Below are 15972 nucleotides of genomic sequence, written 5' to 3'. Positions count from 1 at the left end.
GGTTGTTTTTAGGTTTTATTTTGAGGTTTTGCAATTATTTTCAAAGCAAACAGATTCCGTATGTGCCGGACAAGAGGTTTTACTGATCCCAGAGTGCTGCTTCCACGTGATTTCCCTGGGACGGCGGAGCTTTTGGATGGGAAACGGAGATTACTGTAATTCTGGAGCTAATGTTTGGACCCCCAGTGCCCAGTGGCGGGTGTTGCCCTGGAGGAGGTGGCCCCAGGACGGTGCCCTCCGGGGTGTCCCCGCAGCGGGAGCCCACCCCGCGGGGCAGCGCCTGTCCCCGTCCCCCGCGGGGACGGCTCCTGCAGAGGCTTTTGGCCGGCGCTGTGGGAAGAGCCCGACCTGCCTGAGTCACCCCGGGCACGGAGGGCACTCGGCGGCTTTGGAAGGCTGGCGGGAAGGGCAGGCGATGTCCCTGCCCGCTCCCTGCCCGCCCCAGGCAGCGCTGGGGGCAGCCGCACCTCTGGGCTGAGTTCAGCCTGAAGCTGTGGGGCCAGGGGTAGTTTTGCACCCTGAGTTTGTGCTTGTGATGCCACGACCGCCCTAAAACACCGGTCCCAAAGGAAACCCCAAAAGCATCTCCCTGCAGGTGAGCGCTGCCATCCTGCTCGGCAGCAGGACGCGTCCTGTCCCTTCAGGGACTTCTTTGGGATAGCCACACCAGGAGCCCAGCTGCCGCCCCCACCCCTCCCCGGGGCACCTGGACACGACGGGCACCCGTGCGGTACCACGCTGCCTGTGTGGGGTGGGGTAGGTGCCACCAGCCCCTCCCCAGGCTCTGGCCCCTGGCTGGCTCCCCGTCTTGCGCAGGGGAGCAGAATGTGTTTAGAATGTAGAAAGTGATGAAGTGTCGCCCAGACTGAGCTGTTTCCCAGACCGTAGCTGTCTAATCCCAGCTTTTGGCTGCTCGGCCTCCAGGCAAAGGGCTCGCTCAATGCTGGCTGGGAACCGCGGGCTGCAGACCCACAGGGGTGTACCCGAGCCCGCTTGGCTCCAAGGGCTCCACAGACATTGTCCATTGTCACCCATCAACCCCCGCCGCCGTGCAGGCATCCACCATCTCCCATGGTGGAAAATCCTGGATTTTGCAGGTTTGGTGGGTTCAATACGGAGGATGCGGGGCCGGGAGTAGGTCCCGCTCCTTCATCTCCCTGGGGAAGAGTTTGTTAGCGTAATGACTGCAGACACTGTGGTGTGCTGAGGTGGGGAGCAGGGGGAAACAGGTACTTTTTTTTTAGACTTTATTTTATTTTTTGGTTTGGAAATGCAGCCTCTCACAGTCATGCTGTCACAGTTAAAATAAGGTTTAAATTACAGGGCTGGCTGTGGCTTTTTCCCTTTCTTTCAGAATTTTTGCCAACTTGCAATTTACTTAATGAAATCCTGCTATTTCGTTTAACAGGGATATTTTTTGCAGATGTTGATTTAACCCAGCTTTATAAAATATGTGAACTGTGCAGTTTCTTTCCTATTTTTAACAATTTAAGGATTCTAGTGCAGGAACTTGACAGCATTGCTATCATGGATAGCATTGGTTTGTTTGCAGCATGCAAATACCGGAGTTGAACGGTGAAACTTCCCATTGTCCACAGCCCCAGCAGAAATAGCCAGAAATGTTGCAATAATGAGCAAAAAGTTGTCCGAAGTGGGAACTGTGTTGCTTGGTGGAGCTTTGTGAACGCATTTCTGCAAAGTATCTGACTCTGATTTTATACTCGCTTATTCCTCAGGTTTTGTGCAGGGAGGTTCCTTGCGTCCATGTGGATGTTTTAGGTACATATATATGACCTATAGGAGAAGGGAGAAGAGAAATGAGTCTTTCTTAGGCTACTGACAGGCTGCCTTTTTAATGCATAATACCAGGCGTATTTCCTCCCAATATGCCTTGCTTTATTTTTTAAAATGAATTTCCCTGGAAGGGAGGGGAAGAATTTGGCGTTTCTCTTTCAGCACTCGGCTGCGTGGAGGGTGTGCAGTCTTGAACTCGTTAGCCATAACGAAGCGTTCACATGCTCCGTTAATCTCCCTGTCCTTGATTTACAAAGAGCGCAACCTGTTCTCCTTCCCATTTTCCCCTCGATGGGAAAGTCCTTTCCTTTGGTACTTAATTTGCAGAGTTTATAACTGCAGCCTGTGCATTCCCCCCCCGAAATGTCTCGTGGAGGAGTTGCAACCACGAACCGTAAGCTGGTCCTGAAAAGGTGATTTTTAGCTTTAAATTTCAGCTGCCCTCCAAGAAAGATGAGAGCTTGTCCGAGAAAGGTGGGAGGGTTTTTAATCTGAACGAGGACCCTTCTTGCGCTCCGCTCATACACCCGCAAATTATTTTAGCTGGGTTATATTGAATAAGTGTTACTGGAAATCAGGAGACCCAGAGCTAATGCTGGCAGCGTCTCTGCCGCGCGTCTCTGGCTGTGTCCCTGCTATAATTCATTCATCTCTTTCTCTTTGAACATCCCGAGTGAAGTTGGAGTATCAGGGTGTCTGGGATTCATATTAGTGCAGCAGGTCAGGATGTATCCCATGGAGCTGCGTGTGTATTTTGTTTTTTTCCTATTTTTTTTTCTTTAAACCCCTTTTTTTAAAAGAAACTGTGGTTTTTAGAAATGAAAACAAGTCCTGTCTTGGCCAGGGAGGGTAATTAGCATGAGTCACCTCCACTCTCCATGTGCAAATACAGGGTTAGGAATTTTTGTCATCTGGGAGATTACTGTGAAGATGCTTTCCGGGACTTTCGGAGGCCACACGTCGCTGCCTCGCCGGGCTGCAGCGATGCTTGCTAGTTTTGTGGATTTCATGCAAATACATTGGTTTTCATCCCCCATCCCCTACTTATCCCTGGCACAAATTTTCTTGCTGATGATCTGAACTTTAATAGATTTACAGCACCGTTCCAGGACGTAGAAATACAAGGCGAGGTATGTTTGGTTTTGAGGGGTGATCTTATCCCAGGCTAGCAGAAATGCGTGCCCCGTGCCACATCTGCTCCTCCTCGTTGCCGATTTGTGGATTTTCCAGAAAAAGCGCCAGGAGACCCCTCCCGGTGCATCCACCGCGGCACAGACGGCACCAGGGCGGTTGTCCGCGGTGGTACAGGTCCTGCTGCAAAGCAGAGACCGCCGGCACGGCATCCTTGCTGCTTCGGCTGTGAATGTGAGGGACCAGATACGGGGCTTAAATCCTGAGATGCTTAAGTCATTGTTTAGTCTTTGCTTTAAGTGGGAGTAAGAGCCCGTGGATGCTGACCACGAGCGGTTGTCAGTGGAGCGAGCTGCTTGCTTGGAGTAAGGGCTGGAATAGACCCAGAAAATGTTTACACATAAATACATGAACTAGCTATCGGAAAATCTGGCGTGTGTGGGTACACACGCATGCACGCATCCCTCTGCACGTTCCATCTGCCCGGCTGCGGCCGTGCCGACGTGCACGCGTGCGCGAGCAGGAGCGCTGGAGCCGTCCCCGTGCTCCCTTCCAGCGCCGCGGGACCCAAGAGCTGCCTCTGCCTCGCTGGCCGCCTTCCGCCGGGCTCTTCCCGCTGCTGCTCGCGCCGCGTACGGACTCCATCCCCGTTGCTTTTAATTCCACTCCAACAGATGAGAGCCCCACGACCTCCCAACACAGGTTTATCCTTTCGGCGTGACCAAGTTGGCTTGCGCACCAGCGGGATCGTTTCCTTGCAGAGGCCACGCTGGCACCCAAAATCCTTTAATTCCCTCTAAAACTCTGGCAAATCCGCCATGAGGGAGGGCTGGAAGCGACCGCAGGCGGCGTGACGTGTGGCGGTGACCACGGAGCCGTGGCTCGCGTCTTGTGGTGCCCGCTCAGACAGCGAGTCTCGGGGAGAGCTTTATCGGGAGAAGGATCTTGGGCTTTGGCCAGCGAGAACAAAGCCTGAATTTCCATTTCACTCTCAACCCCTGCCTGCTTCCCGTGTATGTGAGGGCACCGATACCCTGCTGGGAAAAAAAAATCCCTTTTTAAGGATGTTGAGGGAGAATTATAGGGTGAGGGGAGGCATCAGCTGGAGCCACTTTGAGGGGCGGAGGATGTGTTGGGATGGGGGACCCACAGCTCAGTCTGGGTCCCGGCAGTGGTTTGGGTTGAAAGCTCAAGATTTTTGTTCTCCCAGAGGTCCCAGGCCAGGGTCTTGCAGCCGCTCGGCGCCCGACTCCGCACCCAGCCGGCCAGGGAGGTGCAAAGCGGCTCAACCCCGGCCCGAACGGAGAAAAACGTCCGATGGGCTCCTGCTCGTGGCCCCCAGGGAGCCTCCCCAGCCCAGTGCTCCTCCGTCACAGCTTATTTTCCAGGTCGGTGATAGTTTCCTAAAGCTTTCACAGTCCTTGATCTTTACGGTGGTATTGGCATCGGGCCGACAGACATCTGCCTCCAGCGCCTCGGTCTTCTCTCGAGGATGCTGCCTGTGGCTGCGTGGCATCCTCGCTTCGGAGAAATCAGGGTGGCCTTGGGTTTTTTCAGCCCGCTCGCTGCTTCTCACGTCGTCTGCCTGGGCTCTGAAACCCCGCGGCTTGTTCTCGGGCGTAGATGCGATCGAGGTGTGATAGCGGGGCGAGGCTGGCTTCGGTCTCGCTCCGTGGGGAGCGGCTCGGGCTGGAGCGCAATTCTAGGCTCTCAAAATATATTCAACGGTGACGTTTTATTTGGTATTGCTTTGATTTTCCTCCCAGGGAAGCGTCTCCGCTCATTTTCTGGTTAGTAAAAATAGAAAACCGCCGCAAAGCTGCTGCAGTCGCAGGCTGCTTCGTTTCCCACGTCCTGTGCAAGCTCGTAAGCCCAAAGCCTCCAGCTTTGCTGGTGTTTTGGGGAGCGGGTTTTGCGGGACCAGCCTGGGACATCTGAAGGAGGCCTCGTGCCGGGGAACTGCTGAGCGTTCGCCTGCTGGAAATGGCCGATTTTGGTCGTTAGCGGAGGGGGCTGAGCTGTAATTTGGGGCTGGGGCTGTGCCGAGAGCGGTGCGAGGAGGTGAGGGTGCTGCCTGACCTTCGCAGGACAGCCCGCTTTGATCGGGGGAGCTTGGTGCCCCTGGGTCATCTAACCACCGGAGGGGAAAAAAAGGCCTTTCCCCCCACCCCAAATCTGCTGCTTCTCTCCGGAGGAGGTGTCTGCATCAGCCGTCCCGTGCTGGGCCAGCGGTCCAGCTGCCGCCGGGATGCTCCGACGCTCTCGGCCAGCTCGGCAGCGGGGAGTTGGAAGCCTGAACCTCTTCAGGGGCGTCTCTGCGGCTGCCTCAGCGACGTTCTCACCAGCTCGGCATCTGGCTTCCCAAAACAGCTCCGTCACTTCAGTGCCCAGCGGAACCCCCTTCGTTTAGCGCTGGCATGAAGCAGGCGGGGCTTTGGCTCGGTCACAGCCTCACGCCGCGGGACCGTCGCCCTCCGGTAAGGTGATTCCCAGGAGCCGAGTCCGGCACCCGACGTGCTCTGCCCGAGAGGTGTGATGGAGGCAGCAAGTGGTGTTACTCCCGTTTCTCTTCAGAGGGACCTACTAATTAGTTTCTGCCTTTAAAATGCTTTGAAGCGCTCAGCCGAAACTCCTCTATGAGGGAGAACTATTACTATTCATTTATGCCATTTTCCAGAGGCTTTCCTCCACAGCCGGCTGCTCTGGTCATTGAGCAGAGTATTCCTCTCCCTGAGGGAGTAAGTCGGGATTTTTAAGAGCACCTAAAGTCACTCTGCGAAGGCGAAACAGGTTCCAGAGGCAGCAGGGAGCTCAGGAGGTCCCGCGGGATTTGGCCGGCCCAACTTCTGCCCACCAGCCCGGCCCAAGTCGGATGCGGTTGGCATAGCCGGGATTGCAACAGGCGGCCCCCGGATTAATTAATAGCGAGGGCTGGCCCGGAGCCAGGCGGGAGCGGCGCGGGGAAGGCAGCGTTGGACGTTGCGGCGGCGGCTAAAAGGGAAATCTGCCATCGAGTGATTTATGGGGTGATTTCTCCCGGATTCCCAGCATGTTTCAGGCTCTGGGGAAAAAAAAAAAGACGTGGGGAGTGGGGAACCGCACACACGGTGGTTTGGAGGAGCTGAAAACGTGCGAGTTCTTAATCTACAAATGAAAAAAAGGGATTTTTTTTTTTTCCCCCCCCTTTTTTTTCTCGCAGCCCTGCCCTGCGGAGCGCGCTCGGGCGATGAGCCTTTTCCCTTCCCAGAGTCGTCGCTGCCTTGCCCGGCTGGCAGCAGGAGGCAGGGAAAAAAGCCACCCCCAGCTAGATGGTGCCCCTAAGATTTTCTGCAAACCTCCCGATTTGAGGGAAAATCAATTAGTGGAGACCTTTCCCCCCCATCCTACCCCGCACGTCTTTCGCCAGCTCGTTTCTCTCCTCGTTTTTGGGGCTGGGTGGGGGCACCCGGGGATGCTGCGGGTGCTGCCGGAGGTGCCGAGCACGACCCCGGGATTTTGCCGGGCTTGGTCTTACACGGGGCTGGTTTCCAGCAGTGGAGAAGTCTCAGCCAAATTCTGGTTGATGACAGGTCTGGTGCTTTCATAACCGGCAGCCAGCGTAGGTGATTACGTCCTGGGCTCCTTTTGAAGATGCATTTACGTTGTTGTGTTAACTTTTACATGCCAGGCATGAAGCGGTTACATGCACAGCCCTGGAACTTAAAAGCGACGAAGGTGCCTGCAAAAGCTGTGAGCGAGGGAAGCTGAGATTATATGGAGACTGTCGGACTCAAAAAAAAAAAAAATCAAAAAAAAATCGCCTAATCTCTGAAAACATTGGCCTTTAGAAGTAATGCATAAAAATATCAGTGAAAAATACCTGAGTTGGGCTTTTCCAGGGGTTTTTTTACTTTCTAGGACTTTTCACCCTTGGCTGAAAAGACCTTTGTAAACCACGCAGGGGAGCTGGGAAAAAACTGCTAAAATACCTTAAAATCCTGTTGCGGACTGTGTATTTAATGGCCAGAGTAGGTACGTTAGAAACAAACTCCTTGAATTTCGCTTGAAAATAAGCTGATGACGACTTCCAAATTTCTGGGCAGAACTAAACACGGCGTGCCTTCTTCTCTGAAGGATATAAAAAAAATTAGCGTGAGCTGATGATTTTGTAGAGTGATTTCTTTTATGCAGAGAAAATTGTTTTCATCCTAATTCTTGGCATTGGCTCCTGTCCTGTGTTGTTTTTGTTTCTTGGGCTGCCATGGAAATGTCCCCCTTTCCCCCCAGGCCTCTCCACGCGCCTCTTCCCCAGCTCTCTTGCCCATCAGACCCTTTTTTGAACTAATTTAATTAATTAACCCAGTGCAAGTGTTCTCCTGAGTTAATCATCTGCTGGGTTAATGAATTAAATCGGTTCCTGGAAGGAGGCTGGGGAGCACCAGAGCTCTGCTCCAACGTAAAGGTTGGAGGTGAAGGAAGAGGAGGAGGAGGTGAAGGAGGAAGGTGCCTCCTCCATGGTGGGCACGGTGGCAGCGAGGGCTCTTTGTGGCTGTCTGCGGTGCTTGCTTTGGTGTTGGATTCTGCTGGGTGAGTGCGATGAACTGGGCTCTGTGGCTGCACAGCAGCCATGTCCAACTTGAGGAACACACCAGGAACTGGGCTGGGGACGGAGGAGCTGGGACCCTTTTGCACCACAGCAACGGTGACACCAGATTAATTGTAAGATGAAATCACACTCTTATTTTCCAACTGAGGCGTGAGCTGGGCCGAACCTTCACGTCTCTCTCAGCGGAGCACACCAGCAGCCTGGAGTGGTTTGATGCTCTGCAGCGTGGGGAAGGTCTAGCCTGGTGTTCCCGTGGCTGACCACGGTCACGAGCTGGGGAGCTGGTGACGGCTTTTGGGGGCCTCTGTGAATCAGTGAGCAAGTTTGTCTTGGTCAAGCTGGGACGTTAAAAGGATCCTCAGTTGGTTCTGGGCCTTAAGGAAAAGGTCCAGGAAGAAGCCTTGGGCTCTCCAACCTCCTGCTTGCACCCAGCCGCTGTCTCCTCGCACAAGCCCCTCGTCCTGCTGTCACGCACAGCTTCTCGCTTCATCAGAGAGACCGAGAAGTGATGGGGAAAACGGACTGAGCTGTCCTTGTCCTCCTCAGGCCTTTCCCTGACTTCTGCTGGGGAACAGCATGGAGACCCTCCTGCTGCCTCTGCTCCTCTCTCTTGTCCCCAGGGCCACCGTGGGACGGCAGCTCAGGTCCTGCCCAGCCTCCTGCCTTTGGTTGCTGGTGGGCTCGGGGTGCTGCCTTAAATACATGCGCTCGAGCCAGCGCTGGAGCGCGCCCGGGGGGTGGCCAAGACGTGGCTCACCAGCGGCTGCAGCTCCTCCAAGGGTGGGAAGGAGCCTCCCCGGTCCCACCCCGCCGCTCCCGGTGAGGGTGGACAGACAGATGGTGGCCAGTTTGGGGACCTGTGTCCCCAGGGCATGTGCACGGGGGGAGCCCCCACTCCGCTGCTCCCCCGGGCGAACGGGCAGGGTCTCGTGCTGGGGGTGGTTGCGGCGCGGGGGCTCTCGCGGCGCGGGGGCTCTCGGGGGGCCGCAGTGATGCGTTCCAGCTGAAACTTGTACGGCAGAGGCATTTTAAGTATATTGGCTTAACGAAAATGGTTGTGAGCTTTGCTGGGGCAGATTGACGATTAATTTTTTTTTTTTTTTTTTTTTTTTTAGGGCCATAAAAATTCCATTTCTGCTGTGGAAAGTTTTAACCCCTTCCTTACCCTGGAGCTTGTTTCTAAGGGTATTAATGGGGGATTATTTTAACTAATGGCTTCCCACTGAAGTGTTAAAAGGTTTTTAGGAAACGTGTGGGTTCTTTGTGCCGGGCTTTTTGTCTGGACCTTGTTCACAATGAGCCGTGTATGGCTATAACCATCCTGCTTCCATGCTCCGGCGTGTTGGGTAGTATAAGCATGCATCTGTGCTGCGGCAGAGGGGAGAAAAAAGGCTGAGCATGTATCTAGCGAGAGTCCAAAGTGGAATAAAACGGAATGGAAGGATGTTGGCCGTTGAGAAAGGATGTAACTGAGCTCCATGGCCAGAGGAGCATTAGGCTGCCCCGTGACGCAGGGTGGGTGGGACATGAAAATGGGGTGTGGGCTGAGTCGTGGGGACACCCTTGAATATCCCACTTCATCTCTTCAGGTACCTAGTTGCGCATTTGGGTCCCCGTTGCATTTGGAGAGTGCAGTGATTTAATTTTTTTTTTTTTCTTTTTTTACATGCATGGTCTTCCCTGCGGGTGCCTCTTAGATGCGTTTTGAGACCCCGTGAGCGTGGTTTGGGGTTAGGTGGGGAAGGGGGGGCCGGCATCACCCATTCCTCACGGGGAGACTCTGCTTGGAAAAACAACATGGTGCCACTCGTGACTGTTTTCCTCAGGAGCCCTTGCAAAAACGGGACTATTCCTCAAAGCACTGCAGCAAACTTCCCTTCTCGCCCCCGTTCCCTTACGCAGCAAGATCGTACTTGCAGCCATCTCTGGCGGGGGCCATTTGACCTGCTGAGAAGAGGTTTGGTGGCTTTGGAAGAGCCATGAATCAGATAATGATCCATGATATCAGATATATCAGATAAGAGCGTGAATCAGAGATATTTCATGTGTTTTGTGATCTGCCCATGTTTTCCATCCTGCTTTTAAGGGCACTGTCTAGCAGTGGGACTGCACAGCATTTTGTTTTGGAAAAAAGCATCTTTCTTTTCTCTTGTAATGCACTGCTTTGAACTTTACTGGCATAAAGCACTGTTAAATCACAAATAACGTAAAACCTCAAGTTATTTTCTTTACCTCCACACTCCGCAGGGAGGGAAAGCAGCAGTGCTGCTAGCACCGTGAGCATTTTATTCCCGTACCCGGATTCCTTTTGCCTGAGCCGTGCAAGTCTCTTTTCCCATTAAGTTCTAGTTTTGATTCTCCATCTTGCTTCCTATCTTGTTTTTTTATCTTAAATTGTTTGAATTTCCTTTTGGATGTGTCCGCTGCAAGGCATCGCTGCAGCGGAGGAAACGGCGGCTCGGAGGAGCGAGTAAACAAGAGCCAGAGTTTCAGCCTGTCCGTCTGATCGATAAAGGCGGCTTTGATGGAAGAGATAGCCCTGACGCCAGCCTAAATGTAACTGTTAGAAGCTGTAGCTGCCTACAGTGATAGTTGTTAAAAATGCGGCGTATACCATCGAGGGAGGCACTGCAGGACTAAAATATTTTTCTTTCTTCAAAAAGAAAGCTAACAAGCCTGCCTCTGTTCCAGGAAAGGGGAGGGGAAAAAAGAGGGGGGAAAAAAAAAAGGAAAAAAAAAAAGTGGGTTTTCTGGTCTGTGCATAAAGGGCAGCGTGCAAAAAGAGAAGGAGAAAATGGAATATTTATTTAAAAGGCAGAGGACATGCTTTTCTGGCGGCCGCCCCTGCTGTCTGCTGCGTGGCGGTGGCTGATGGCTGGAGGCGACGCTAATACCGGGCGGGGGGTAAGAGGCAGCGCGGGCCCCCCTGTCCTGGGGGCTGCTGGAGCGCTCGCGGGGCGGCGAGACGGGTCCAGCTTCGCACGCTCGGTTGAGTGCGCTGGGAGATCCGAGACGGCAAAGGAACCCGCCGCAGCCCGGGGAGCGGGGTGGGGCTGGGGGAGAAGGGGGACCCTGCCGAAAGCTTTCCGGAGGCAGAGGCTTTGCAGATGAGCCTTTTAACTGTCTCCTTTCGGGGTGTTTTACTCGCCTGCGGGCCGCGGGCAGGTTGCTTTTGCAGCTGGTGCATGGCTTTTAAAGCCTTTCTTCAGCCCTGGCCGGGAGAAGGACGGGGGAAAGGAAACGCGCAGCCGCTGGACGTGCGGCTGCCTGAAACCCGCGCCCTCGCCCGTTGGAAGGGGCGCGGGAGCTTCCCGGCGTGCCTTGAGCTGGCAGAGCCCTCGCTGCCGGGCGGGAGCTGCGACGGGGCGGCAGAGGTGGGAAGCACATCGGCGCGGGGGGTTCGCCCCGAGACGTGCGCAGGGGTGGGTGGATGGATGGTTGGATGGATGGATGGTTGGTTGGATGGGTGGGTGGGTGGGTGGGTGGATGGACTGAAGCTCACGCCGTGAATTGCATGGAAGTGATTTTAATCAGGCTGGTTTAGATGCATCGAAGCCCGAGGTGTGAACAAACCTTCCCCTGTTGTCAGCATGTGTGTAGATTGGTGACTTGACCAAAATGCTTGCTGGTTCCTGGGGAGCAGAGATGGCACCGGGGATGGTGGCACCTACAGCGAGATGTTCTTATGGAACAGACAGTGGTTTTCCTCCTCCTTTGCTTTCCCCCCATAGGTATGTTAATTTGCAGTAAACTGAGGGAAACACCTATTTAAATGTTTATTGCTGACTATTCCCCTAATTAATTCAACTGACGGGGAAGCTTGAGTTTTGAAGTTGTCCCATTCTTAGTCTGTAAGGGAAGTTTGGGGGCTGAGTGGTAGTCTCTAAAAAATGCAGTAAGCAACTTAGCTAATGGGCATGCGGGGCTTTGTGGAGGTTGGGAGGTTAAACAGATGCAGAGCTCGGTAACTGCTACCAGCCTCTGGGCCCCGGCAGATGAAAAGCTCTGAGCTTGTCTGTAGCCCCCTCCAGCATCCCTCGAGTGGGACAACAGCAAAATGTAGCATTTGAGAAGAGTTTTGGAAAGGTGCTGTGGGCATCTCGGCTGTATGATGTCCCAGAGGAAAGATGACTGGAAGCTGGAGGCTGTGGAAGATGTGTGTGCAGATGAATGGAATTATTTGCCATAGTGTGATTTAAACAGCAAAATGTGCTGGCAGTCTGCATGGTGGGTAGACCAAGGGGTGTTACCAGAGAAGGTCAAACGATTTTCGTCTATGCCGAGTTGTTGATTTCAGGGCTTTGTACAGATGCAACTAAGGATGGTCTTGCTTCTGTAACGTTCAGTTAGAGAAGAGTGTTTGGGTCAGATTTATGTTAACGCCATAAACTTGGTTGATGTCATTTTTGCAACTGTTGCAGAAATACTGCGAAGAGGTTCTGAAACTTTTTATCACCAATTTCATCAAAGTTTCTGGTCTTGGTAGAGATCTTAGTGCATCATATTGGCACCAGGCAGCTGAGGGGGGTTCTAACCCAGAATTGCATTTGAATCTTCTCTTCCTTCCCTAAAACTTCATGTTCCCATGCTTTGCAAGGCATCATGACGTACTTCAGGAAGAGTCAAGTACAGTCGTCAGTATTCAATGATGTGCTTGGGTAGAGCATATTCATCATGTACTTGCCAATGAAGTCGTTGCCCTTCCGGAGCAAGTTGGGTTGTTCATTTAACTCCTGGTAATCTGGACACAGGAGGGTCATTTCAGATGGCAAAGGAAGTACAGTTACTGGCCAAAGATGATGAATGGCGAAAACCCTTTGGTTTCGCTGGTTTTTGTCATTAGCCGAGTGCAGTATTAGGATGAGCTTGTTACAGTGGTTTCCACTGAGGATGGCTCAGAAGCACAGAGACACGAAGACCCATCAGTGCCAGTGGGATGTGGTAAAGCATCCCAGCCTGCCGCAACGGCTGCGGCTGGGGGACGGGACCTGGTCCTTGGGTTAAAAAACCCAAGTTTGGCTCACCTGGCTCCAGGATGCTGCCATTGCTCTGAACGAGGGTCTTTACCCGTTTCCCTGCTATGCAGAGCCACTAACTCTGAATTGAAGGGGGGCATCTTACCCAGCTGTGTTGAGCAGGGCTTTTCCCGTGCCTTTAGGAGGCCCAGGACATCACCTCCATTATTAGGGGACACAAAGCTGTTGGCTTGCTTCTCCAAGGGAGGATTGCCATAAATGTGGGGAAATCGTGTCTCTTGTCCTAGTGGGGTTGAAGTGTCTGATCACCACAGGGTTTCCTTCCCAGTTCTGGATAAAAGATGCCATCAAACTGAAAAGGAGCTGTTGGTGGCCGTGCTGAAAATTATTGAAACGGATGATGAGGGAGGAAGGGGCCAATCTGGCATTTTGGGGATGATTTAGACCTGCGGTGGGTGAAGGGGTCGGTGTGAGATGATGGGCATTGCCCATGGTAAAGGGCATCCCGCCAGCATCCCACTTGCCCAGTTACCCCTCATGTCCCCTTCCCCCTGTCTCCCTCCACTTAAATTTGTATAGTTACAACTCAAATTAAACTCTAACAAAGCCGCTTCATTCAAAGTTCGTTAACGGGGAGGAGAGCCCATTCCCCTCCAGGGTAATTTGAGCCCGAAAAGAAACAGGGCTGTAGGGCTGCGCTTGAAATCCGGTGCGTCAATAGGTTCTCTGAAGCAAAATAATGGCATCACCCCGCGTGCGAGTTAATCGGACTTGATGGCACGAAGGCAGAGGGGTCAGCAGGCCGCGGGCGCGTGATATATTGTCAGGGAGCTTAATGCTGGGCATGGAGCAGGGCTGGCTCAAAGTAGAGCTCCTTGCTTGAAATCCCAGGGTGGTTTTCTGTTAACCGGTGTGGTAGGAGCGGGAATGATGTTCAGCAAGAGGTTAATTCGTCCTCTTCAGGGGTCTTTTAGGGCTGAGAGTTCTTGTCTTCCTTTTGGAAGTATCATAAATTCTGGAGGCATCATAAATTAAACCGATTTCTGGCAGTCTGCATCCTTCTCATCTTCCTTGAACATAATTCCTAGAAAGAAAAGACGTTTCTCATTGTTCTTGGAAGAGTTGCACTGACTTTGTAGGAGGACGTGGTAGGTTCATAGCAACTACTCCCCCGTGGCATGAAGTGCCTCCTCAGATTTCGTGTTCCACATGGGAACATCAGCATCGCCGTTGAAGAGTATTACATAGCAGAGATAACGGTTGGGTCAGTCATCTGAGCACTTCGTGGGCATCCCTCGTGTTTCAGCTCCAGACAAGTTGGCCTTTAAAAGTGAGGGTACACCGCCACAGCTGGAGGAGCCTGGGGACCTGCCAAGCTCAGGGGTGGCCGAGTTGTGGTGGCGAATGCACAGGGTCCCAGCTTCTGGATGCAGGGTTGAACATTAGAGAAGGAGGCACTGAGCTCCACGGAAGCTGTTGGGTGGCCCCTTGGGTCAGCAGCCTTTGCTTGAGCCTTCTTTCTCGGTGGCATTTGACATAATTGGTTGAGGCTTTGGGTTGAAGGCAAGTTTTGGGTTGAAGACAAGTTCAGTTCCTGTGTGATTAAAGCCAGTGGGTGGGAAGAGCCATCCTCCATACCTATCTTTTCCTGGGCTGTCACTGCAAACCCTGACTCTTCCTCTGCTTTCCCCTGCAGATGCCAGTACGTCACCTGATGCCGTGAAAAGGAGCCATTGGTGCAACGTGGCCTATTGGGAGCACCGGACGCGCGTCGGCCGCCTCTACACAGTGTACGAACAGTCTGTCAGTATATTTTATGACCTACCTCAAGGAAACGGCTTCTGCCTCGGACAGCTAAACCTGGAAAACAGGAGCGAGACTGTGAGAAGGACTCGAAGTAAAATCGGCTATGGGATTTTACTAAGCAAAGAACCGGACGGTGTGTGGGCTTACAACCGCAGCGAGCATCCCATCTTCGTCAACTCCCCGACACTGGACATCCCCAACTGTAGGACTCTGATAGTGCGCAAGGTGATGCCGGGCTATTCCATCAAGGTGTTTGACTACGAGAAGTCCTGCCTCTTGCAGCACACGGCGGATCTGGATTACGCGGACGGGCCCTACGACCCGAACAGCGTGCGGATTAGCTTTGCCAAAGGCTGGGGGCCGTGTTACTCGAGACAGTTTATCACGTCATGTCCTTGTTGGCTGGAGATTTTACTCAGTAACAATCGATAACGGTCAGCCTCTGACGAAAGGAAAAAGAAAGAAAAGGCACAGACTATCCCAAATATCATCTACCTAGATTTAATATAAAGTTTTATATATTATATGAAAATATATATTATACTTGTAATTATGGAGTCATTTTTACAATGTAATTATTTATGTATGGTGCAATGTGTATATGGACAAAAAACAGAAAATGCACTTTGGCTTATATAATTCTTTCAATACAGATTTTTTTAAAAAAGAAAAATTATACAGCAAAAATAGGAGAAAGCCCTAATTTTGATGTATGGTTTTTTGAAATATTATTAATACCCAGACAAAAAGCTAATACCAGTCACTCATTGATAATAAAGTATTCGCATTATAGGGGGGGGTTTAAATTGTCTTTTTTTCCCCCCTCCCGCTCTGACTGAAGTCCGCAGCAGTGTCTGCTCAGGCACTCTGCAGTCAGGGGGGATTCCAGAGGGGTGATCGCTGTCTCCCATCTCAGCCAGGACCCTTAGAAAAATGAGAACTGAGTTACTGGCAGGCTGCAGTTGTCTCCAGGAGGAGGGTAAATGAGGACAGTTTGAGTGCCAGGGAGCAAACAGGGAAGGTGAGAGGAAGATCTCCCATAGCTGTTCTTGCTCAGGTTTCCATGATCTCTCTGATAACACAAAACATGATGGGGACATCGTGAAGATGAGTGTGCATTTTTATGTTCTGCAAATTGAGGGCTGTCGGTGCTGGTGGGAAGAGCAGAACAGACCATGGTCCTAAAGCTGCCCGGTAGGACCAGTTTGCATTATCAGCCTCGCATGGGGCTTGTCTCTCTGAGTCCGGTACCTCCCGGTCTGATGGTTGAGAAACAAAACGGTGGTTTTGGACAACTCATGGTTGGGTGGATCCTTGGTTGGAGACACTGTAGCGTGGCCCGAGTTTTGGGAACTTCTCCAGTAACTTGAAATAAGGCGGAGGTGAGTTGGACAAGTTGTGCGCCAGATTTGTCCTGTAGATCTCCCAGTCTGTCGTCCAGGCGATAAACTGATATAGAATTGTTTGGGAAGAATAATGTGCTCTGAGGAGCAGCTGCAGCCAGAAGAAGTCCTGGTCAAATGAGCTTGTCTCGTCTGATTTACTCTCTCTGGAAATCCTGGATAAAATCAGGCACTTCGCTGACTTCTGCGTGAGCTTCGTTGCTGTCAGCGCTGTAGCACCCATGCGCTTGCGTGGGCAGGTTGGACGTTGTCTGGCTTCGCTTGGTTAGTAAAGTTA

General features: G+C 52.4%; 1 protein-coding gene across 1 annotated transcript in view; it reads left to right on the top strand.

Annotated features, from left to right (window-relative positions):
• Positions 1-14724, top strand: part of SMAD6 (SMAD family member 6) — a gene marked incomplete at its 3' end in the record, with an annotated part of 44997 nt that extends 30273 nt beyond the window's left edge. Inside the window, exon 4 of the mRNA XM_082005023.1 lies at positions 14183-14724. Within this exon, the coding sequence (XP_081861149.1) occupies positions 14183-14724 (542 nt within the window). The remainder of the gene's footprint in view (positions 1-14182) is intronic.
• Between the last annotated feature and the right edge of the window lie 1248 nt (positions 14725-15972).

This window comes from Phaethon aethereus (assembly GCF_964289735.1).
Source record: "Phaethon aethereus genome assembly, chromosome: 12".
In the NCBI taxonomy this organism is placed as follows: domain Eukaryota; kingdom Metazoa; phylum Chordata; class Aves; order Phaethontiformes; family Phaethontidae; genus Phaethon; species Phaethon aethereus.
Note: the sequence above shows the minus strand (reverse complement) of the source record. Positions and strands in the feature narration are given on the sequence as shown.